The 23,878-nt window shown below is 48.1% G+C and overlaps 1 protein-coding gene across 1 annotated transcript in view; it reads left to right on the top strand.

The window, feature by feature from the left end:
• Nucleotides 1–216: 216 nt before the first annotated feature.
• The window catches only part of TOR2A (torsin family 2 member A), a 119,176-nt gene continuing 95,514 nt past the window's right edge, over nucleotides 217–23,878 (top strand). Inside the window, exon 1 of the mRNA XM_085614132.1 lies at nucleotides 217–428. Coding sequence (XP_085470258.1) covers nucleotides 302–428 — 127 coding nt within the window. The 5' untranslated portion in view covers nucleotides 217–301. The remainder of the gene's footprint in view (nucleotides 429–23,878) is intronic.

Below are 23,878 nucleotides of genomic sequence, written 5' to 3'. Positions count from 1 at the left end.
CCCGGGAAGTGTAGTACTGCCGCGGCGCAGGCCTCAGTGCACGCCTGGAGCCACAATGCATGCCGGGAAGTGTAGAAGTCCCGTGGCGCAGGCCTCAGTGCAGGCCTGGAGCCGCTGTGCATGCCGGGAATCGTAGTAGCCCCGTGACACAGGCCTGGAGCCGCTGTGCATGCCGGGAATCGTAGTAGCCCCGTGACACAGGCCTGGAGCCGCTGTGCACGCCGGGAAGTGTAGTACGTGCCCATGACGCGCCTGCTTCTCGCCCGGTGTCCGGACCCGGAAGTGCGAACTCCGACCCCGAATGTCGCCGCTCGCGCTCCTCCTGCTGCTGCTCCTGGCCGCCCCAGGGGCCCCCTGGGACCTGAGGGCCCTGAGCTGCGGCCTGGGGGCCGGGGGCTGCGAGTGCGAGTTCCGCCCCCGGCTGGAGGGTGAGCGGGGTGGGGGCTCGTGGCATCTGCCTCTGAGGGCGGGGCGGGTGTGTGTGTGGAGAGCGGGGTCTCCGCCGGCTCTGTGAGGGGTGTGGAGGGGGTAGGCTGCGGGGTTGGGGGGCTCGAAGGCAGGCTCTAGTGACTTTGAGGGGAGGGGGAATGTTTTAAATATGGGGTGTGAGGGTCTGAGACCCCCTCGGCTGTGGGCCGGGGCTCTGGTTACTGCCTGCTCGGTGAGTTTTTTTTTTCGGGGGGGGGGGGCGTCCCACTAGACGTTTTGGAGCCCCCCGAGGGCCAGACTGATTTGGGGGTCTGACGGGTGGGTCTGATGGGTTTTATTTTATTTAATGCGTTTTTATATAGCGCGGACTTTACCCAAATGTGTCAGAGCGCTTCACAATAGGAGCAGTGATGATACATGAGGAGAAAATTACAAGTGAGCATGTTACAAAATCAAACGTTACGTTACATGAGGCAATAGTGACAATTATGCAAATGTCAAGAGCAAACAAAATACAAGAGGTAGCAAACGATACGTTACAAAAGGAAAAAGTGACGTGCGCAGGTTACAAGAGCATAAAGTACACAGAGGTAAAAAGTTGCAATAAATGGCAGACACTCAAAACACTAAATCAAACGTTGCGTTACATGAGGCAATAGTGACAATTGTGCATGTATAAAAAGCAAAAAAGTGGTAGCAAACGATACGTTCAAAAGGAAAGGTGACATGTGTGCATGTTACAAAAGAGTACAAAGTACAAGTAGAGGTATAATACTGCACTAAATGGCAGACACTCAAAACACAAAAACACACTGGGAAGGCACTTCTATAGTCATGGAGAACAGAACTTCCCATAATGGAAGGACTTCCTTCAGATAATAGAGAGGGTGTGAATTAAATTTGGAAGTGTCTTTGAAGGAGGAGAGCTTTGAGGTTAGTTTTGAAGGCCTGGGAATAGGTGGTGGTCTGGAGCTGAGGCGGAAGTGAGTTCGGAGGGTGGATAAAATGGGTGTGATGTGGTCGCTTCTTAAATGAAACGAGCTGCTGAATGGAGAACAGACTTCAGGGGGGACAGGTGGGTTTTGGGGAGGCCAGCAATAAGAGAATTGCAGTAGTCCAATCTGGAGAAAACCAGCGATTGGACCAGGGTTTTAAGGTCGTGTTCCGGGAAGAAGCGACTAATCCCCCAAAGAAGGCGCAGTTGGTATCGAGCAGACTTTGCAATGGAATCGATGTGGGAGAGTAGATTGAGTTTTTTGTCGAGTATGACACCAAGGGATTTTGCGCTCTCAACAATGATGGGTTTATTGTTCAGTAGATTAATATGACCCATCCATGATTGCACTGGGGGAGGAGAAAGTGAGGAGGAGGAATTCAGTTTTGGAGGGATTCAGGATCAGTTGATGAGTTAACATCCAGTTTTGCATGGAGTCGAGAGTAGAGCTTAGGAAGGAGAGATCATGATTGGAAGCCACCTTAAGGTAGATTTGAGTGTCGTCCGCATATAGATGATAGTGGATCCCGGATTTACTCAGGAGATTTACCAACTGTTCTAAATAGAGATTGAACAGTGTGGGTGCAAGTATAGAGCCTTGAGGGACACCTTGACCGACCGCCAAAGGAGATGAAAGACTGTTCGCTATTTTGATCATTTGGGATCTATCAGAGAGGAAGGAGGCAAACCAGGTCTGATGGGTGGGTCTGATGGGTGAGGCTGCATGGTCTGATGGGTGGGGCTTCAGGGTCTGATGGGTGGGGCTTCAGGGTCTGATGGGTGGGGCTTCAGGGTCTGATGGGTGGGGCTGCAGGGTCTGACGGGTGGGGCTGCAGGGTCTGACGGGTGGGGCTGACGGGTGGGGCTGCAGGGTCTGATGGGTGGGGCTGCAGGGTCTGATGGGTGGGGCTGCAGGGTCTGACGGGTGGGGCTGCAGGGTCTGATGCTGGGTTTGCTGGGTGCTGCTCCTAGGACTGCTGGGTGGGTCTGCGGGGTCTGCTTCTCATTAGGTTATGGGGGACCTGCTCTTCTGTAGGGGTTCTGGAGCAGACCATCCTTAGTTAAGAGGAAGGGGTGTTTCGGTGTCATGGACTCCACTTTGGAGCATTAGGCCCGGTGCCCAGCGCGTCTGGGGGTACGCTGTTCTCTGCTCGGCCTGGGGCACACACTCTGCTTTGGGGGTGCAACCTTTCTGACTGGTGTGTGTCAGACCCCATTTATGCGGGGCATGCAGGGGCTACTGGGCCCAACTGCGAGAGTTGAGGCCTTTTCTTCCTTATGGCCGTGGGATCGGTCTACTATGGATTCTGAGTAACTGGGCCAAGAACCCCTCTGTACTTGACTCTTAGTGGTAGCTATGCATGAACAGTCAAAGGCTCCCTCGGGGGTGGAGGGGCGGGATGTAGATACAGGCCAGTGAATACAACTCAAAGTGCAGACAAGTACTTGCTTTTATAAGAACAAGCATTGGCATAGCCAATATGTCTTGCCTTTGGGAACCTTATAAGTGTTTAGTTAGTGGTGATTACGTGCTTTGGGACGGGTGAAGTGTGCAGGTGAAAAGGGGAGAATAGTGTGCAAATTGAGAGCTTAACCGGGAAAGGGTGGGGATGAGATCTGGCTTAAGGGCTACAGCTGCCGCTTTTGGAACCGGGTTGAAGTCCTGAAATTGGTTTAACACCCTGTGATCCTGGGCAAGTTACTTAATCTCTTCGCGCCTAAAGCAAAGTTAACATGCCCTGGTATAATATAAGTTTTGATCTTGTAAAGCGCTCCAAATCCTTCTGGTTGAGTTCAGGCTATATAAAAACAGAGAAAGTAGTAAACATCACCAGAAAACGGACTGAAAACACAACAGTTTGACATACAGATGTCACTTGCCTTGAAACGCTGGCTCTGTAATTAGGTACTCATACCTGTATGTGACTTAGAAGGAATGGGAAAGGAAAGAGAGCAAAATAAATTGAAAAGAGAAGAGAGTGAGGCAGGCATGGAGCCAAGAGAGGGAAGAAAAGGGGAGAGGACAGAGAATAGTTGACCGAGGAACAGAGGAAACAGATGGGGGAATGAGAAAAAAGCGAGAGGGGAAGGTGAGAATAAAAGAGAGAGAGAGACATAGCAACAAATGATTGAAAAACGAGAAGAGGCCGAAAAGGAAGAAAGAGAGAAGAGTGTGCAGAAGAAGAGACGGAAGTGTGATAAGAAGAGAAAAGGCTAAAGAGAGGTAGAGGAGAACATAAGAGAAAAGAGATTAATAGAGGAGGAATAAACTGAGAGAAGAAGGCATGGAGCGAGAGGGGGGATTAGATAGCGACTGCAAAGAGATAGAGAGAGAGAGAAGGGAGAGACTAGAGAGAGACAAGGGAGAGACTAGAGAGAGAGTGAGGAGAGCGGCAGGGAGAGAGAGACCAGAGAGAGAGGGCGTGCGAGAGAGTGTGAGAAAATACAGCGACAGAAAGAGAGAGAGAGCGCATGGGGCTTTGGTTAAGAGGGGCTGAAAAACATTTCAACATTTTCATAATTATCCTCATATCATCATTTATGGTGGGATTCAAGTGCCCTCCAGTGCAGACTTCTATTGTGGCTCAGTTAGCCTCAGAGGGGGCCACATGGAGGGGATTAGTTCAGTGCGCCTCGGTAGAGCTGGGATAGAGTAGAAGAGGATTCGGTCCGCGGCAGGCTCCAGCGGCCTCCACGGGGCCCGCCTTCCCAGACTGGAAGGGACACGCCGCGGTGGTGCACAGAAAATGCTAAAAATTGTGCAAGGGCCGGGAACACAAGGCAAAGTTTAGCAGAAAGCAGTTTCCGCCATGCAGAAGAGACTCGAGGCAGAGGCACGTCGGCTGTGCACCCCCCCCCCCCTTACGTGAGGGAGTAGGAGGCACCGCGAGTTAGCACATCTCCTCCCCCTCAGGGAGGGCCGAGGAAGGGGCTCCACAATGGTGCAGCGGCCGGGCACAGAAAGCGAAGGGATCCCACGGCAGCGAGAGATGGAAGCGTGAATGCAAAGCAGGCCTGGTCTCCACGACCACCCGGTGGTCAGTATCCTGCATGTGTGAAAGGGGCAGTATCCTGCATCTGTGAACGGGCAGTGTCTGGCATATGTGAAAGGAGCCGTATCCTGCATCTGTCAAACAGTGCACCATTTTCTAAAATGTCCTTGGGAAAGATGGGGTAACCTCCAACCAGAAGGGGCACACACATTTCTCCTCTAACCAAAGTCCATATGCGGGCATCTTGCGAACCAGTATGCGCTTTTTTACTGATTTCATTTTACACCAATGTGTTTTAGGGAAATGATGGCTCAACAACCAATATACGCAGAATCCTGTTCTTAGGCTGCAACTCTAGAACAAGCTGCAAAGAACCTCCAGGGGAGAACAGAAACTGACAATGCCCCGCCCTGGTATGCAGTTAACAAGCATTTACAATGCAATGGTCTCGGCATTGGTAAAGTTAGAGCTATTGGCATTGCTCATGACATTATTTTTGTTTTTGTTTTTAAAACATTTAAAGAAACGGCATTGTCATGAGCAATGCCAATAGCTCTAACTTTAACAATGCCGAGACCGTTGCATTGTAAATGCTTGTTTAGCTTGTTGGAGTGGGCGAAGCAGTTTAAAGGGAAGGGTGGGAGTAATTTGGCACTTGCAGGTAGCAAGAAGTTAAAGGTTTACAGTGACATCCTACGCACTCCAAATAACTGACTAATATCCACCACTCACATTACTTTCATATTTCACTATATTAATTCACCGCTAATGCTTAATGGGTTCCAGAGTAGCGTGCTACTCGCCGAAAATGCGCTTTGACGCCTCTTCAGGGGTAGTAATCGCTATATAAATGCAATTACAATACAATATGAAGTAAAGTCAGTTCAGGATGTGTAGAGCATAGATATACTGAGAGGCAGTTGAGCTGGGGGGAAATTGTCGAGGAACAAATAAGGTCGGGGGGGCAACCGGTAGGTGAATACTGACATATAGTGAGAACAATAGTTCTCCAGTATTGGGGTGTCTTTCATAGATTCACATGCTTGAATATTCCCCGTCGTCGGAGTGGGAGTCCCACGGTAAATAATATAGCAATATATAGAGCCATAATCTATATATATATATATACATATACATAAGTAATCATATAAAACAGAGATATAAGTAAGTAATAACATCAAAAATGTCCCTATATGAAATTTCCATAGAGATACATGGAAAGAGAAAAAAGACATTCGTAGTCTCTGTCATTATGTTAGTCCAAACTACGGCCAATCAGGCGCCAGCTCCTCTCTAGAACCTTCTCCTCAGAGCTTCTCACCTCAGATTTTCTACCGCACGTCGTGTGACAGGGAGTCTCCCTGAGCTCTGCTCAGTTTTTTTCAGTCAGAATGTCTTCCAGTAAGAAATCTTTGTTTAGACCATGTTCTTCATCTGGAAAGCTGCGTCTATTTTCTGAGGACCCACACAGTAAGTGTATTTACTGTTTGTACCCAGACCATGAGGTGGCAAAATGTAAAATTTGTAGAACCTTTTCTACAAAGACTTTAAAGGATAGAGAAGGCCGCCTGTTAATATGGCTACAGCGACTGAAGGATAAGGACAACCCAGTTTCTGATGTGGAAAGTATGTATTCTGGCCGTTCTCAACCAGCCTCTAAGCGCAGTAGTGTGCAGGAGTTACCATCTCCTTTCCTCAAGAAAAAGAAGCTTTCTTTGACTCTGACAGCTACCACTTCGGCTGTCGCACCTACTGTTTTGTCACCTAAGAGACACAGTTCTCAGGCTGAAGAGGCGTCTACTTCACAGTCCTCAGGAAAAAGACTGTCCGCCTCGTCGACGATGCTGCCGACGACGAGATCGGCGATATCTGGCTCGTCGACGGTGACTATGACGACGACATCAGCTGCTTCGTCGTCGACGAGCGTTCTGTCGACGTTATCCTCGTCGACGGGGACCATCACTAGTACAAGGGCTGTGACTTCAATTTTGCCCATTACATCGTCGACGACGAAGAAGGCAAAGGTACTGTCGACGCTACTTGTGTCGTCGACGAAGGCGTCGTCAACCTCGTCGACGCCCACTCCGTCGTCGAAGAAGAAAAAGATCCCGTCGACGGGATCGTCGACGGCGACTTCGTCGACCAAGACCTCGACGACGACAATTCCGTCGACGGCGGCTCCGTCGACGACGATGACTCCGTCGACGGCGGCTCCGTCCACAACGATTCCGACGACGGTTCCGTCGACGTCGATTTCAAAGGCGCAAGGTTCACTGACGCATATTCTGTCGACAATCGTTCCATTTACGACAGCTCCGTCGACGAGGCCTTCTCCGAAGACATCCACAGTGTCTACCATACAGCAGTCAACGGCAGGTTCTTTCATAAGGATAAAGTTGAAAAAAGTAGCGTCTGCCCCATAGTCAAGGAGGGAACAGCTACCTCACGCATCTTCAGCATCGCTTTCAGAGGCGCAGCCTCCATCGCCTTTATTTGCTACGGATTCTGATCAGGAGTCCGAGGGTCTGCCGGAGTCCTTTGGAACGGCGCAAAGCCCATCTGACCTTCTAATTAAATGCCAGGACAGCAGTGAGGATGAAGATCCAGTGTACATACAGCAGGTACCTGCGAAACAGCCAAAGGCGACTCTTCCTTTGTCGCTTATAACTAATCTCAAACGCATGTTGGATGACTATAATCAACGCTTTCCGCTACCTCCACAAGGTTCTGAGGTCCCGTCAACTCCTGTGGTTCCAACTATACCACAGATACCAATAGAGAATCCTGTACCTCTGCTGCCGTCTGCACCACCAAGACCGGTCCCAGAGAGGTTGTTGCCTCAATATCAGCATCCGCAGGAAGAAACAGAAGAGGGTGAACTCCCAGATGATGATGGGGATGTGGATGACGATGATGAGGATATGGCGGAGTGGGACAATTACCAAGTACAGACACCATCCCCCTCTCAGATAGTCACAGGGGATTCACCTCCAGTGGACATAGCAAATTTCCATCAATTAATGGAGAGGGCGGCGCAACGTTTTAAACTAACAACTGAGCGCAGGGAGGAAGATTGTTTCCTCTATGATTTCAAAAGTCAGCCGTTTAAACAGACTCATGCTATTCCTATTGTGGAATTTATTTGGGAGGAAGGCAAGAAGTTGATGCAAGCACCGAATACCTTGCCGGCACAGGTGCCTCGATTAGAGAAAAAATATAAGGCACCAATAGGAACCCCAGCATGCCTCACGGGACAGGCTAAACCTGAATCAGTTGTTACGCAGGCAGCGCAACGTAAGGCAAAGAATCCGACGTCGACTGTCACCGCACCACCTGACCGTGACGGACGTCGAATGGATGCCATAGGGCGTAAGTTCTCTTCTATGGCCTCTACTGTGGTAAGAGCAGCTAATGCCTTGGCCGTATTGGGTCGCTATGACCGACAGGTGTGGGCTGACATTTCAGAAGTACTGCAACAGTTACCGGAGCCTTCTAAGGGGGAAGCAATGAAGTTGCTTCAAGAAGGAGAAGCAGCATCAACGGAGATAATTGATTGTGCAGTAGACATCGCCTGCACGGGATTCCGTCAGCTTGCCGGAGCGGCTGTTCTGCGCAGGCAAGGATGGTTAAAATCGACATCCTTTCGTCAGGAAGTACAATCCATGATTCTTAACATGGCTTATGACGGCGAAGCGTTGTTTGGAACTCACGTTGATGAGGCACTTCAATCCATAAAGAAGGACACTGAGACAGCTAGATCTTTAGGAAACCTTCAATTTCAAAGGCAGAATTTTCGTGGTGCACGCGGACGCGGCACCTCCTCCCCCTCCAATTTTCGAAGGGGTAATAATCAATACAGACCCTATAATCAAGGATCCAACCGATATTCCAATACCCAGCAACAGCAATCGTCCCGACAGCAGGCTTCTAAGTCGTACAGAGGGAAATCCTCATACAGAGGAAACGCATCTAAGAGACAGTGACTCTTTCCGGACATGCATGGTTGGAGGTCGAATCTCTCTGTTCTTTTCTCAATGGTCCTCCATCACAAGGGACCGTTGGGTTTTGGACATTGTGAAGAAAGGACACGCCTTAGAATTCACCAAATTCCCTCCTTCCACACCACCCTCCGGACCACCACCTGCTCACATGAAAGAACTTTTACATCAAGTTCGACTTCTACAGCAGAAGGGAGCTGTAGAAATGGTGCCAGTTTCGCAAAGGGGAAAGGGTTTTTATTCCCGTTTCTTTCTGATCACAAAGAAGAACGGGGAGTGGAGGCCCATCCTCGATTTAAGGGCACTAAACAAATACCTAAAGAGCCAATCCTTTCGTATGATGACGCTAGTAGACATCTTGCGTCTACCTTCGCAGGAAGATTTCATGGCAACTATAGATCTCCAGGATGCCTATTTTCATATTCCGATATAACAAAGGCATCGAAGGTTCCTGCGTTTTCGAGTGGGTCAACACGATTACCAATTCAAGGTGTTACCGTTTGGTCTGCGCTCGGCCCCTCGTGTGTTCACGAAGGTACTAGCTCCAGTGATAGCATTTCTGCGACTTCAGGGAATGCAGATTTTTCCATATCTGGACGATTTTCTCCTAAAATCCCAGTCAAGCACTCACTTAGAACAACACATACTTCTGTGCCAGAACGTGTTTCGCTCACTAGGTCTGTCGATAAATGCAGCAAAATCCCAACCTCATCCTGCTCAACAAAGGGATTTTCTGGGAGCAACTCTGGAAACGGTATCAGCAAGAGCGTTTCTTTCCCAAGAGCGTCTGCAAAAGATACTACGGCTGGTGGTGTTGTTCAGGTCAAAAGAGTCAGTTTCTGTGAGATTGTTAAAATCGTTTCTGGGGATGGCGTCATCCTCCATTGCCTTAGTTCCTCATTGCAGGCTGAGAACACGTCCTATTCAGGAAGCACTGGACGTTCAGTGGCGTCAGGTCACGGGTTCGTTCCACGATATGGTACGTGTCACAGATCAAATGAGGTCAGCGCTCGCATGGTGGACAAATCCAGCCAACCTCACAGAAGGCATGTCTTTTCTGTCGGTGCCGCCGGACAGAACAATCACGACAGACGCCTCATTAGAGGGATGGGGTGCACATTTGGAAGATCTCTCCGTAAAAGGAAGATGGTCAACTTGGCACATCAACAGGTTGGAGATGATGGCAATTTATCTTGCTCTCAAGTCATTTCTGCCCTTGATCCAGGGAGAATCAGTGCTAATACAAACAGACAACACCACCTGTATGCACTATGTCAACAAACAAGGCGGAACAAAATCCCCAAGTCTGTCCAGGTTAGCTCAAAGAATTTGGGACTGGTCTCTCAGTCATCAAATCATGATTACAGCAGTACATCTACCAGGAGTAGCCAATATCCTAGCGGATTCCCTAATCAGGTCCTCCTCGTCGACCAACGAGTGGGAATTACACCAACCCACTCTAGAGAGGATATTCCAAATATGGGGTCGTCCACAACTGGATCTTTTTGCTACGCCGGAGAACCGGAAATGCCGGAATTATGCAAGCTGGCATCCCCACAAGGGCTCGCAGGGGAATGCCCTTTTGATAAACTGGTGCAATCTATTTGCGTACGCCTTTCCTCCAATTCCCCTCATACCTCGGGTCCTTTGGAAAATGAAGAAACAGCCTTGCCACCTGATTCTAATAGCCCCACGCTGGCCCCGACAACCGTGGTTCTCAGAACTGCTTCTGATGTCCCAATGTCAACCAATCCTCCTGGAACAGCGGACAGATCTGCTCACGATGAGCGAAGGGAGAATTTGTCATCCAAATCCCTCCTCACTGAGCTTATCGGCCTGGAACCTAAACACCATGAGTTCGCCCATCTAGACATCCCGCAGGATTGTAGGGATATTTTGGCCCAAGCAAGAGCACCCTCTACAATCAGGACGTACAAGTTCAAATGGAAAAGATTCTGCCACTGGTGTGCTGCTAACGGAGTCCACCCGATACACTCCAGGGCGCACCAATTACTACCTTTTTTCTTGCACCTAGCTAATTCTGGTTTGTCTCACGCAACCCTACGGGTTTTCTTGGCAGCAATTTCCCGTTTTCGGCAGGATGGCTCAAATTCCCTTTGTTCCTCAAGAATAATCCGCCAATTTTTTAAGGGTTTGTTTCGGAAATTCCCGCCAATTCGACGCCCTCCTCCGTTGTGGCATCTTAACGTTGTGTTGGCGCAATTGATGAGACCTCCGTTCGAGCCCATTCACAAGGCCGACCTAAAATATCTAACTTGGAAGGTCGCACTACTTCTGGCATTAACGTCTTCACGTCGTGTCGGTGACATTCATGCTTTTACCGTCAAACCTCCGTTCCTGCAGTTCAAACCGGATGCTGTAGTGTTACGCACCAATCCATCATTCCTACCCAAGGTGCCTACTGATTTTCATATTAATGAACCAGTAATATTAAAGACCTTCTTTGCCAACCCTCAGACACCTGCAGAGCAAAGATTGCACTCTTTGGACGTGAAGCGATGCCTAAAATTCTACATCAGTAGGACAAGTTCGTTTCGAAAATCCGATCAACTTTTTATAGCATATGGACGTTGTCATAAGGGACGTCAGGTTACTAAGCCGACCATTGCTCGATGGATTTCGGCAGCTATTGCTTTCTGCCACCAAAAGGCAAACAAACCCCTACAGTCTTCAGTGAGAGCGCACTCCACTAGGGCAGTATCATCATCGACTGCCTTATTTGCTGGAGTACCTTTGCAACACATCTGCAGAGCAGCTACGTGGTCGACCAGACACACGTTTACTAAGCACTACTGCTTGGCAACTTTAAGCGAAGAGGACGCTGCAGTAGGACAGGCAGTGCTACGCAATCTTTTTAAATAAGGTGAGCCTCTTCCTCCCGCCTCCATATTGTTTCCATTTATAATTGACATATGATGCATTTATACAATTACAGTTATTCAGTACTGTCATATGCATGAGAAGATTGATTGTCATTATAATTTCAAGGCTCTGTGATCGTGGAAACAATGATGATTGTTACTGCTAGCTATTCTATATTCAAGCATGTGAATCTATGAAAGACACCCCAATACTGGAGAAGAACAATTGTTACTTACCTGTAAACGGGTGGTTCTCCAGTATTGGTGTCTTTCATAGATTCACATGCGACCCTCCCTCCTCCCTTCAGAGGCTCTCTTCTCCTCATACACTCTAAGGTCACTTTGGTGCTACGAAAATCTGAGGTGAGAAGCTCTGAGGAGAAGGTTCTAGAGAGGAGCTGGCGCCTGATTGACCGTAGTTTGGACTAACATAATGACAGAGATAGACTACGAATGTCTTTTTTCTCTTTCCATGTATCTCTATGGAAATTTCATATAGGGACATTTTTGATGTTATTACTTACTTATATCTCTGTTTTATATGATTACTTATGTATATGTATATATATATATATTCACTGAAAAAACCATAGGTTTCACACATGTTATAGTTAGCGGAAATTTTACTGATAAAAAACCAATGAAATTCCCCCGTTATAGTTAGTGCAGGCAACTATAACTCACGCGACCGCAATCCTCTGCTGATGCTAATACTGTATTTAGACACTTATTTGCCCATGTCTTCTTCCATACATTTTTAGCTATACATATATTACAAATATTTTTTTTTCACAAAGACACATATGTCATCAGCAGAAGATTGCGGTCGCGTGAGTTATAGTTGCCTGCACTAACTATAACGGGGGAATTTCATTGGTTTTTTATCAGTAAAATTTCCGCTAACTATAACATGTGTGAAACCTATGGTTTTTTCAGTGAATTTGCAAGGTTTTTTAAATGCTAATTCCTAACTATAACGTGTGTGAAACCTATGGTTTTTTCAGTGAATTTGTACGTTTTTTTAAATGCTAAGTTACTTTACGCCATTCGTGGCGTGCGCGCCCACTTAACGCAGTTCGTTCCGTGCGCGCACGGTGCGCTTCGCGCACCGTGCGCGCACAGTAAGCACACGGTGCGCTTCGCGCATCGCGCGCCCACTTTACGCAGTTAGTGCCGTGCACGCACGGTGGGCACGCGGTGCGCTACGCGCACCGCGTGCCCACGTTACGCTAGATGGGCCATGTACGCACGATGCGCTTCGCGCACCGTGCGCACATGGAGGACATATGATGCACTTCGTTTTGAAAGGTAATATTTTAATTTTTCGTAATTTTTATAAGCCATGCACAAATGGTGCCCTTCGGGCACCATTTGCACACGGGGTGGACAGAGTGTGGATAATTTTTTTTTTATTTTATTTTTTTTAAATATTATAGTTTTTCTCTTCTCTACTAAGCCATGCACAATTAGTGGCCTTCGGACACCAATTGCACACGGGGTGGGGAGAGTGTGGATATTTTTTTTTTAATATAATTTTTTACCGTACGCGTACGGTAAGCGTAATCGGCGAAATTAGCGAAAAAAAAAAAAATCCGTTTTTGGCCTTGGGGGATCTTTGGGGACCCCCCACCTTGGCTATGTGTGTGGGAGCTGTCTAAACAGCCCCTTTACATGTTTTTGTGCTTTGTCTTTTCATCATCACTCTCAGTGCGAGAGAGAAAATGGCGGCCGCCGCTTCCTGGTTTCGGCCGATTCGAATGTTTACTAAGATCTAAGAGCCAATCAGAATCGCGCTCGCGCACGCCACCGTACGCGTACGGTAAGCGTACGGTAAGCGTACCGTAAGCTGGCTCAGATATATATATTGATTTAAAGGCTATTTTCTCAGAATCTACTGAACAGATTTACACCAAACCTACAAAAGGCACTTCCTTGACCTGAGGACTACCTCTCTGCCAAATTTCAAGTAATTCTGTTCAGCCGTTCGGGCTGTAGCCCTGTCTAAAGGTCCTATGGAAAAATGCATGGGAAAAACGCGTTTTGGGACCCCCCTTTTATCTCAGCCCCCGCTTGACGAATCCCCCCGAGACTTTCAGGGTAGGAGCGGAGCGTAGCGCCCCACTTATTTTGTAAAATTCGCGAGGATTCGTCGACCGGCGCCAAAGTTATTCAAAATAGAATGTTGCGGATTTCCTATGGAAACGTGGTCCTAACTATAACTACCTACTGGCGACCGCCAGTAGGTAATTATGGCTCTATATATTGCTATATTATTTACCGTGGGACTCCCACTCCGACGACGGGGAATATTCAAGCATGTGAATCTATGAAAGACACCAATACTGGAGAACCACCTGTTTACAGGTAAGTAACAATTGTTCTTGTGCAAGACGATTTGCCTAGGGTTGTAGAAATATTTGTGATGTGCACCTGCTTCATTAAGTAGCCTTTTTCACACTACAAGTTGTCATGGTCTGTGCTGTGCCCTCTTGCCCAATGAATATCGTTCCCTTGTTTAAGTACAACTGTGTGCAGGTTTGTTTTATTACTACTTGGGAATGCACACAAACCATTCCACATTCACTTCCTGTGACATCTTTTGCAACCATGGTGCAGAATCTTAGTAAATCCGGGCCCAACTTTTAAGCCGGAAAAGCACATGCTGAAAACTTTGCAAGCGGCATGGAGTCCTTTTTAATACTCACAAGAATGACAGGGGTTTCACAAAAGAATAACTTCGTGTAGACCCAACTGTGCTAGGAGAGATACTGTGCCACGGCTGACTCTGTACAGAGGCGACTCAGTGCATGCTAAAATAGGAAGTATTAACCGATGAAGCTCGTCAGCAAGAGGCGAGGAAACTGCGTCACTAAGAATTCTTCCCAAATAATTACACTTATTATTTAGAAAAATCGCATTTTTTTTTTGTGTTACTCCATTCCACTGCCGTGTGAAAACATCACTCTTAGCAAGTCCCACCAAAAAGAGACTTACTGCTAACATGTTAACCCTTTAAAGCATGAAATATTGTAATAATCATCGACTAATAGTTGTCTTATGGCGCTTCAATTTCTTAACCTACTAGCAACGGCGACTCGTGTTTTCGTAGACTATCAGATCACCTCTGGCCCTGGAAGTATCCTTCACAAATACCGTACAATACGGTATTTCAAATACGCGCCTGGTTTCCCACTAGTTGCTATCATGTCACATGGGTTGTTTGTATAGCGCTTAACGGGGCAGCACTACAGGAGAGACAATGAGGTAACCTGTTAGGGGAGGGGGGGTTATGGGGGCGTGGCAGGGGGGGGGAGGAGAGGCAAAGGAAGGGGGAGAGGCAGGAGGAGGAAAGTGGGTTGTAAGGTGCGGCAGAAAGGTGGAAGGAGGAATCGATCGCAATCATTCAGTCTGTCCTCTTCACCTGCGCAGCTTGAAAACAAGCCTTGCTATGGAGACGGGTTATCTGCGGCCACGAGCTCAGACATACAGGACCGGCCAATGCGGTTTAAGCAGTACACACAATGGCTACAAATTCACATCATGCTCCGCGGGAACTTTCCATTGACTTTTACTTCACAAAGATTATTTCTTTTATATGTGTTGCAATTTAGCCCGACATTTCCTGTTCAGCAGCGGCGCTTATCCCTCTCCCCGACCCACACTCACTCACTCCTCCGTCAGTCTAAGTGACCATGGGTGTCTGGCACTGGCGTGAAACTCGGGAGCAGCAACATTGTGGTGTCACACAGACACATGTAATAGCACACAATCCAGCTGCTTTAAAAAAAAACAAAAATTGGCAGGGAGATGCTGGAACGCATGGAAACAGGTATGCACAAACGCATTTTGCATGCATTAGCACATTAAAGCCAGACCAGTTGGCGTTGCCAGGGCTTGTTTTGTATTAGTGAAGGGTGAACGGCAGCATGCCAGCATTGAGAGGTGACTAGAGGCACAGACACAGCCTTCGCTTGCTGCCCGACTTCCGCAGAGCTTCGTGAGTCGGAGACTGGGAATTAAAATGATTAAAATGCTGATCGGTTCTGCGCGGCCAGGCCTTTTCTTTCGCACAAAAGCCTTGCTTGAAAATGTTTCTCTAGCGGTCAAAAGTCTATAGCGACCGCGGTTGCCTTTGTGTCGCACTCGTCAATGGGCCTCTGTCTGGGCGGCACAGCCAGCCTCTCTTTAAACGCTATTTTTCGCGAAAGAGGCAGAAAGTTTGTTGGCAGATGGTGAGGGCGTTTAAAGCAACATTGTATCCCCAGGCAGGCCCCAAAACAACACAGCAAGACAGCCATTCAGCAATCGCCCCCACAGACACAGCCTTCGCTTGCTGCCCAACTTCCGCAGAGCTTCGTGACTCGGAGACTGGGAATTAAAATGATTAAAATGCTGATCGGTTCTGCGCGGCCAGGCCTTTTCTTTCGCACAAAAGCCTCGCTTGAAAATGTTTGCGGTTGCCTTTGTGTCACACTCGTCAATGGGCCTATGTCTGGGCGGCACAGCCAGCCTCTCTCCGGACCAGGTAAAAACTAAAGCCTTCCCAGAGGAACAACAAGGCAGAGCAAAAGGCACACCACTGCCTTTCTCCGAGGCAGAGCAGAAATGCCTCGGAGAAAGGCAGCGGCATTTTCGGATTCGGGGGCGTGTTTGTCTTTTGAGAGAATGAGACTTCTTGCAAAAAACACGCCCCCCGATCCGAAAAGGACGGGGCCTAATCGGAATGACTGACCTCTTCTCCAATTGCTGGCCAGCATTCAAGAGGCCAGCCAATGGAGAACAGGGGAGAAGAGGGGCGGGTTCAAGCCCCTCTTCTCCAAGTCATTAAATCTCGGAGATAGACTGCGCAAGCGCAGCCTTCGCAGCCGAGACCTAAAAACGGCATCCTGCTATGAAAAGAACCTCCAACTGTAAAATGTCATTAATTAAATACACCGGACTTCCGAAATACGATCATTCAATCAATATACCAGCATGATGGCTAGTACGGTTTATGAAGCACATTTCTCTTAAATACTGTACATTTCCAACACTTCATCTCCGTGAGCCTCAAACCTGCCTAGCAGCAATAGGACGGCGAATTATGTCGAAGGTCCGACCCCCTCAACAACAAACCACCAGAATATGTTCGCAAACAGAACACAATGCTTAAGAGTGAACCTAACAGAAGAAGACTCTTCTTTCTGGGTCAACTAAAATAGCCCTGTACCCACCAATGATGTCATTAATGGCTGGATTATCTTTGCGAGTATCGCGATATCCTTGATCGCTAACTTCCGAAAAGGAAAAAGCGAGGTCACCCAGAGGCTCGAGCTGTAAAGATCCAAGGGGGCGGAGCTCCGCCGAACCCAAAATTGTTTTCCTATTTTGTGCGCAGCTGTAGAACACTGCCTTTAAGTGTCCTTGGAGACTCACAGACAGACTAAACTGATAGTTCTGGTCTGTCCACAGTGACGTGTGTGAATGGAGCATGGAGAATCCTTCACGTTAAGCTTTGGGGAGACAGACGGACCACGACTGTGGATATTACCTGCAGTTTGAGTCAAACGAGGAATACAAACAGTGATACTCAAGGTGACGCTCCACATCTTTCTAAAGGGCCTTAAACTAATTTAAGAAATCATGTAATATAAAAAAACAAGGAGGCACTGCAGCTGCTCGCTCCCGCAGGCAAAACGCCGTGGGATGCGAGGAATGCAGCTGCAGCGTCCCACAAGTGGTGCGCGCGCTGTAAGAAGGCTGCTGCGAAAGTGAAAGCGATGAAAAACAAGCTTTGAAATGTGACCCGAAGCAGATGGCACACTGCGTGCCTCTGCGCGTAACCACAAGGTCTAGGCCGTAGGCGTCAACATTCTAAGAAAAGGTGGGACAAAAACCCGCCTTTGCCCAATAGCTTGCTGTCTCTCTTAGAAAGATGTGCAAAGGCCAATAGGCTGTCAGCAAAAAAAAATAACACACGTCACACTCGGAAGTCCTTACTAAAGCCTCGCTGAGCAGCGCATGCGCACTGGCTCAGGCGAGAACTAAAAAGGAGTATTTTATTTCTAATTCTACACATGCAAAGGAATACAACATTCAGAAGCAACATCTTCATCCTTCTCATAGACGTCTGGGTTCTAGTAGTTGTCAGACTAATCTGACCCACCCACCTTCATGCAACATGTTCATGGTTATTTCCCATTCACTGGTGCTCACGTCAGGAAATGCAAACTATTAGGCCATACTCAAGCTCTCCTTTCTGATCATTTAGGAACTTAGTCGGAAGTGTCTGTGGTGTCTCAGCATCGTTAGCAGCAAGTCTCCTGGGGCCTCAAAGGTGCGGTTTCAGTTTTATCCGCTCCAGCAGTATGGTAGTATTTAGCGGTGCAGGGAGTGCCCTCCCAAGCCAATCCTGTACGGCGAAGTCGTGCCGTTCTTCCTGGCAAGCAGTGCTGCCGGCCGGGTTCCAGTAATAGGAGTTGCTCCCACGAAGCGGACAAAAAAGGTAAGTTGCTCCACCCAACAGAGAGGGAGCTGCTGGTGTGATCCTCTGGCTACCGACTGGAGCGCCAGTGCTCTCGTGGCATCTTAGTAAACCTCAGGGACTTCGTCAGGAGTAGATGACGGCGAGCAATGCTTGAGTCACTGATCGCAGCAGTTCTTCTTTGGTTCAGACCAACGGCCTGAACTCTAGGCCACAATGACACTGGCAGCCCCTTCTGACTTACGGGGTTGCCGTGGTACTCGTGACCATGGCGCAGACTCCTTAGGTGATCGCCCTACCCCTCATTGCATACAGGTTCTGCACACTTGGCCCAAACTCAATTCGCTGGTGACCCCCTCTGGGACCCCCTCTGGCATATGGGGCCACCACGGTGCGGCTTGGTGCTTCCCACCCAGGACTTCCCATCTGGCTCAGAACAACGCAGGCCTTTCCTGGCAAACAAGGGCTGCAGAGCCAATACTGCACAAGGGCAACTGCCTGATTGGTACACAGCCTCACACCTCGCTCAGAGAATCCTTGTGCAGGGCTCACGACTGAACCGCTAACCCTCCAACGCTCTCAACTTTCCCTCCCAGGGCACACAGGTCTTGGCAAGCATGCAGGTGATCTGTGCCCTGGGTGATGTCTCCTTTGCCCCCCGTCCTAGTCACAGGCAGACATATTGCACAGCTTCCCCTTCTCACGCCCGTCTGACTGCTTGACAGATGACAAATGTTTGGGGACTCAACTTCCCCTTCTTGTTGTCCTTTTCCAGACACCAGATGTAATTTAGGGTCTGGGTGTTTGAAGTTTGATGTTGGGGTTCTGCTTCTTTTGAAGTGGGCACTTCTCTGCTTCATCTTCCTTCATGAAAGAGGTCTGTTATAGCAGGCATAACTCTGAAGCTGAGGGTCCACAACATAATTCATGGTAGTGACCAGAGTTCCATCTGAGGCCATATTATAGAAAGTATCCCAGTGGCACAACAGGCATGTGTGCCCACTTCAGGCACCCCAGAGGCACTTTGGTATTACAGAAGGGGCCGCAGATGCTTGTGCGGTCCTTTCTGTAATACAAATATCACGACGGCGCACAGATAGCCCCAGCGCTATCACCAGTGGGTGTACACTCTTTTTCATGGGGGTGTGGCCCCATACAAATGAGGGAATACCTTTGCGCCCATGCCGTATTACTGAGTGCAGAAGCAAAGTAGCTGTCAGGAGGCGCACTGTCAATGCGCCCCCTGATAGTAGCCACTTGAAGGGGTAAAGGTGGTCCTATAAACCCCCCCCTCCCCCTCCCCAGACATCCACTTGTAGGTGTGTGCAGCTGGGTTGCTCCTGCACAGTGAAACACTGAGTGGCTGCTTTAAAGCTGCTCTGAATTTCAGTGCCCTAGGGGCAGTGCATTCAATGTAATACGGCACACTCTCCAGGTGTGCCCACCGCTAACAAGGAAAAAGGATATCGGCCACAATGATATGTGCATCAAAAGGACCTCCAGTCCTACTCTTTATGATTCTCTTATCAGCCCCAACTCCCTTCCTGTGGACATGTGTGTCCTGGTCCCTTCCCTGTCATCCATCACTGAATCAAAGAGCAATCTTTTGCAATGTAAAGGGAGTCTTTTCCTTCCCTTTAGCGTGTGTTCCCACCCAGCTCGCAGGAATGCAGCAACACACATCTGTCTAGGGGGATTCCTCTCCCCCTCATGTTTTCAGCAGACAGGCCTGGGGTTCCCAAAATCCAGCCCATCGTCCTCTATACCTTGCACCACAGCAGGCTGATTTACTCAGTGTCCATTATCAGCACACTTACTGTTCAACACCGATATACGTTGTACCTTTGCATGTACCCATGCATACATCACACACACTGTCTGTGAGCACTGTTCAGTGTTGAAGCTTTCCTGTCTTTAACCATTCAATATGTGCTGCACGCCTCTTCACCCTTTATGTATTGCGCTTCTCACAAGCACACATACACCTAGCACATTTTATCCGCACATGTACTGCATTGCACTACATCTCTCATGTAATGTCTTCCTGCCATGCCCAGGATGCTTGTTTCCAGTCCAGGGAGGATCTAGCTTGGCAGGACTGTCCTCATAAGGAACAAGGTCGAGACTGATTTGCGTATGGCTGGGCCCAAACTGGGATTTCGCGGTGAGCAAAAGAATGATGGATTAAACCCAGATCCTTGTGACTGGGGGTGAGTGTTTGCATTGTTCAGCGTTCGGTCCATCAATTGTTTCTTTTGCATTTGTCATCCTAAGTGGGAAGGGTATGCCCAAACTTGGGTCCCGTGATCACTGCGCCAATGGATTCAAGCTAGCCTGGCTGATGAGGAGTAAAAGCAAACTTGGAATGGAGGGTTGGGATGGAGAAGGGGAAGGCCAATAAGTGACAAGAGAGGTTAGTAGGAGGACAGTGTAGAGGGTTGTGCATCAGGGAGAAGAGGGGGAGCAAAGGAGTGGGACAGGGAGACCTGATCTTGCTTGGGGTGAATGCTGGTCTTCTGGCGTGGGGAGAGCTGAGGATCGGGGTCTGATAAACCGTCCTGGTAAAGTCGGGGCATTTAATTAAGGGTTGGGTTCTGCTGGGCCTCGTTCAGGGAGGTATCGGTGTGGTGTGTCTCTTGTTCCAAGAGGGAAGGACACAATAGGTTTGATTGTGTCAGTTCACTGGGTCAGATTGTAGTACTGCTAGTGTGTTTCTCGGTTGGTTCCGTAAGTTATGCTGTGGTCATGCAGGGTTTGCTCCTGAGTGGAATCCTGTGGGTCTATTTCTGGTCAGATCATTCTGATTCCAAGGTCTTGGTGGCCCTGGTACAGGTATCTTGTGGTACTGGTTCTTAGGGGACTCTTGTCTGGTAGGTAGACCCTGGCTCTGCTATTGTCGTTAAGTGGGTCCTGATATCTGTGGCTGGTCGGATTGTTTGACGCTGCATTGGTTTTGTTCACAAGGAACCGGTCCGGTATGTTTCGACTTTTGTGTTATGGCGGAAGGGGTCTGCTTCTGGGAGGCAACTCGTGGATATGCTTCCCAGATGTCTAGTACCTGGGTATCCAGAGTGTGTGGTTCTTGGGCTAGTGGATCTGATGCTTAAGAGCCTGCTGCAACTTGTTCTGTGTATTCAGTGGGTCTTTTTGTAATTCTGGTGTCTCTAGTTTTGAGTGTGGTCTGTTGGGTGTGGTCCATGAGCTTATGTACTATTTAGAGAGTCCCTGGTGGTTATGGTTGCTATTGTTGGGGCTTGGTGTCTTTGGGTCTGGATTATTGGGGGTTCTCTACGTCTTTTTTGTGCTTTTTGTATTTATCGTTTTGTATTGCGTGCCAAAAGGAAGAAAAAAAACAGCCCACATCATGGAAGAGTGGCGTTTGTGTGACAGTCAGAACATTAACAGTGAAAGTTTTATACATGCAATGACGCTCTTATTGCATAAGATGCAACATGTCAAAAAGCAGTTTTATCCATGTAGAAACAGCAGTTAGGCAAAAACACACAAACTTTTGTGGAGTACTCAACGTGTCATAGGGTAATAAGCTGCATGGGTGTTCAGTAGTTCACATTGCTGTAAATTGGTATGAAATGGTTGCCAAATGTCCTTCGGGCGAGACGAGGGCGGCAGTAGCAAAGCATAGATTTCACTAGGGTTGCCGCAGAAGGTGAGGCTCTTAAGCCATCCAGCCACATTCGGGTGGCAGCTGTTTCCCCAATGTAGAGCTATTTCACACTTTGCAAGTAGCAGCGCTGGTGTGGTGAGCCTTGGACCCCCTTTGGAACGTTATGCACATAGCCTAGTAGGGCGAGGAGGGTGTCCGTAGTAAGAGTAATCCCTACCATTAAGGAGAGCTGGGAAAAAACATCCATTGTAAAATCTCAAATGTTGGTGCACGTCCAAGTAAGATGTGCACAATCAGCGTCACTGGCAGGACATTTAGGACATGCAGAGAAGCTTGTGGGGCAGTCTTTGCCGGGGAGCAGGGAGTGTTGTATGTACGCCTAAAAAATGTGAAGTGTATTAATTTAGGTCTGTGATTGGGGGAGATTAGTTTGGGTTGTTGACAGCAATAATTTAGGCAGTCAAAATCAGAAATTGTTTAATGGAATGCTCCCATATCGCCCACCTGGGACAAATTCTTTTTTTATATAAACCTTCCAATTAGTAGTTGAACATAGCTTGCTATCTGATAATTTCTCTATTCTAGGGGAGAAAGATACTGCTACTCTGTTTGATATCTCCGAGTCCTTAGGACTTATTCAACTCTTGACGGAGACCACACATCTAGCAGGCCACATTTTGGATTGTCTCTTTACCAGTAATCCCTACATAAAAATCTTAAGTCTCTACTTGTTGGGTCAGATCATCATAATCCTTATTTTTGACATCGAAAGCCCAAGCGGACAGTACCAACAACACAAGCCAGCTCCTTCCTGGTCCCCGATCAGGTGGCAGATATGCTGGGTCCCCCCCCAACTCCTGTCCCCGAAGCCGACAACTTGTGAGTCATCATCAACAACAAACTTCACCTATTGTATCATCATCCTTTTATATGATCAGATTGATCAGAAAAACCTTACCTTATACCCCTAATAACTCCAAGAAAAACTTGATCACTGCAACAGTCTCTTCATAAATCTGCAAGAAAAGCACGTAAGTAAGCTTCAATTAGTGCAGAATACTGCAGCCAGAATGATTTTGAATCTTCCAAAATTTAATTCCATCTCCCCGGGCTCCAAAAGCTACATTGGCTTCCGATCTGCAGCCCGGTAAAATTCAAAGCCCTCTGCCTTGTGCCCAAAGGACTCTACCATACAGGTCCAGAGTTTCTAAGGCATGCATCCCGATGGTACATCCCAAATAGACCCCTACGTTCCGCAAGCTTCAACACTAGTGATCCCCAGAATCCGGACGGCTAACTGGGGAGGTAGGAGCATCATATGCTGCACAACAAAGCTGCCGACTGGCCTTCCGGCCCAAATAAGAGCCTTTCGATCACTGCTTGCTTTTAGGAAAGAGATCAAGACCTGGCTTGTTAATGATTAAGTACACCATCTTCAGCATGTTCAGTTCCAGTTAGCGCCATGACACCCTTGGTTACTCAAGCGCCCTGCAAATTCTTTTAACTTAACATAACAATGAAACAAAATTTGATCCATCAAAGGGTATTGTAATTCATTCACCCATAAGTCCTGGATACGACTTTCTCTGATTGGTAGTAGAGCCAGACATGCATGACAGTTTAGAAACTAGATGTCCACCATCTGCACCCTTGATGAATGTGGTCAATGAAGTGTTCTCTTCAGGGGCGAGTGGATAGGAGGGGATCTGAGCACGCAGCGTACTATGAACGCGTCGCATTACAAAATAGTCCAAAGGAGTTGCTGCAGCAAAGCACGCGTCTTGAGATTGGTAAAGAATATGACAATCTGGGAAAAGATTCCCGAATGTGGGTAATGTACGCCTCCTCAGCGTATTTTTGTCAAGGGTCTCAAGTGCAAGGGGTAGCCATTGGTTATCTGAAAGTGGTAGTGAAAGAGAATATAAAAGATCCCCACCAAGTAGTTAAATACGTTTTTGCAAGCCTAGCAGGTGGTAGAGAGGGTTTGAATGTCTGCAGAATCCAAGGGATCCCCTAGGGAAGAAGATAGCACAACAGGACCCCACATGCTTCGTCGCGCTTGGTTCTGTTGCATGGAAGACGCACGTTCCTATGATACCAATGGTGCGCATACGGACGTTGCGCTACTAGGTAATAGTCAGAAATGTAGTATCCCAAACCTGCCGCGTCGTAAGGGAGCACCAAAGCGTCTCATCCCACTCATGGTCTACGGCCTGCCCAGACCAACCTCGGGAGAAGCCTCTGAAGCGTGGTGAAAAAAGCATTGGTGAAAGGGATAAGGATGTTTGGGATGTAAGGGGAGGACCACAGTTTTAATAATGGCTATGCAGCCAGCCATGGAAAGGGGTTGGCAAATCAATCCCTCAATCTTGTCAAGCGGTAGACCGCCGGTTGGTAGTTCAGCCGAAAAACCTGCTCTTTATTGTGGTGAACGTGAACACCCAAATATTTCAATGTGTCTCAGCACCATTTCAGAGGATATTTGCACACTACT

This window comes from Triturus cristatus, chromosome 1_2, assembly GCF_964204655.1.
Source record: "Triturus cristatus chromosome 1_2, aTriCri1.1, whole genome shotgun sequence".
Classification (NCBI taxonomy): domain Eukaryota; kingdom Metazoa; phylum Chordata; class Amphibia; order Caudata; family Salamandridae; genus Triturus; species Triturus cristatus.
This window is presented reverse-complemented; position numbering and strand designations above follow the sequence as displayed.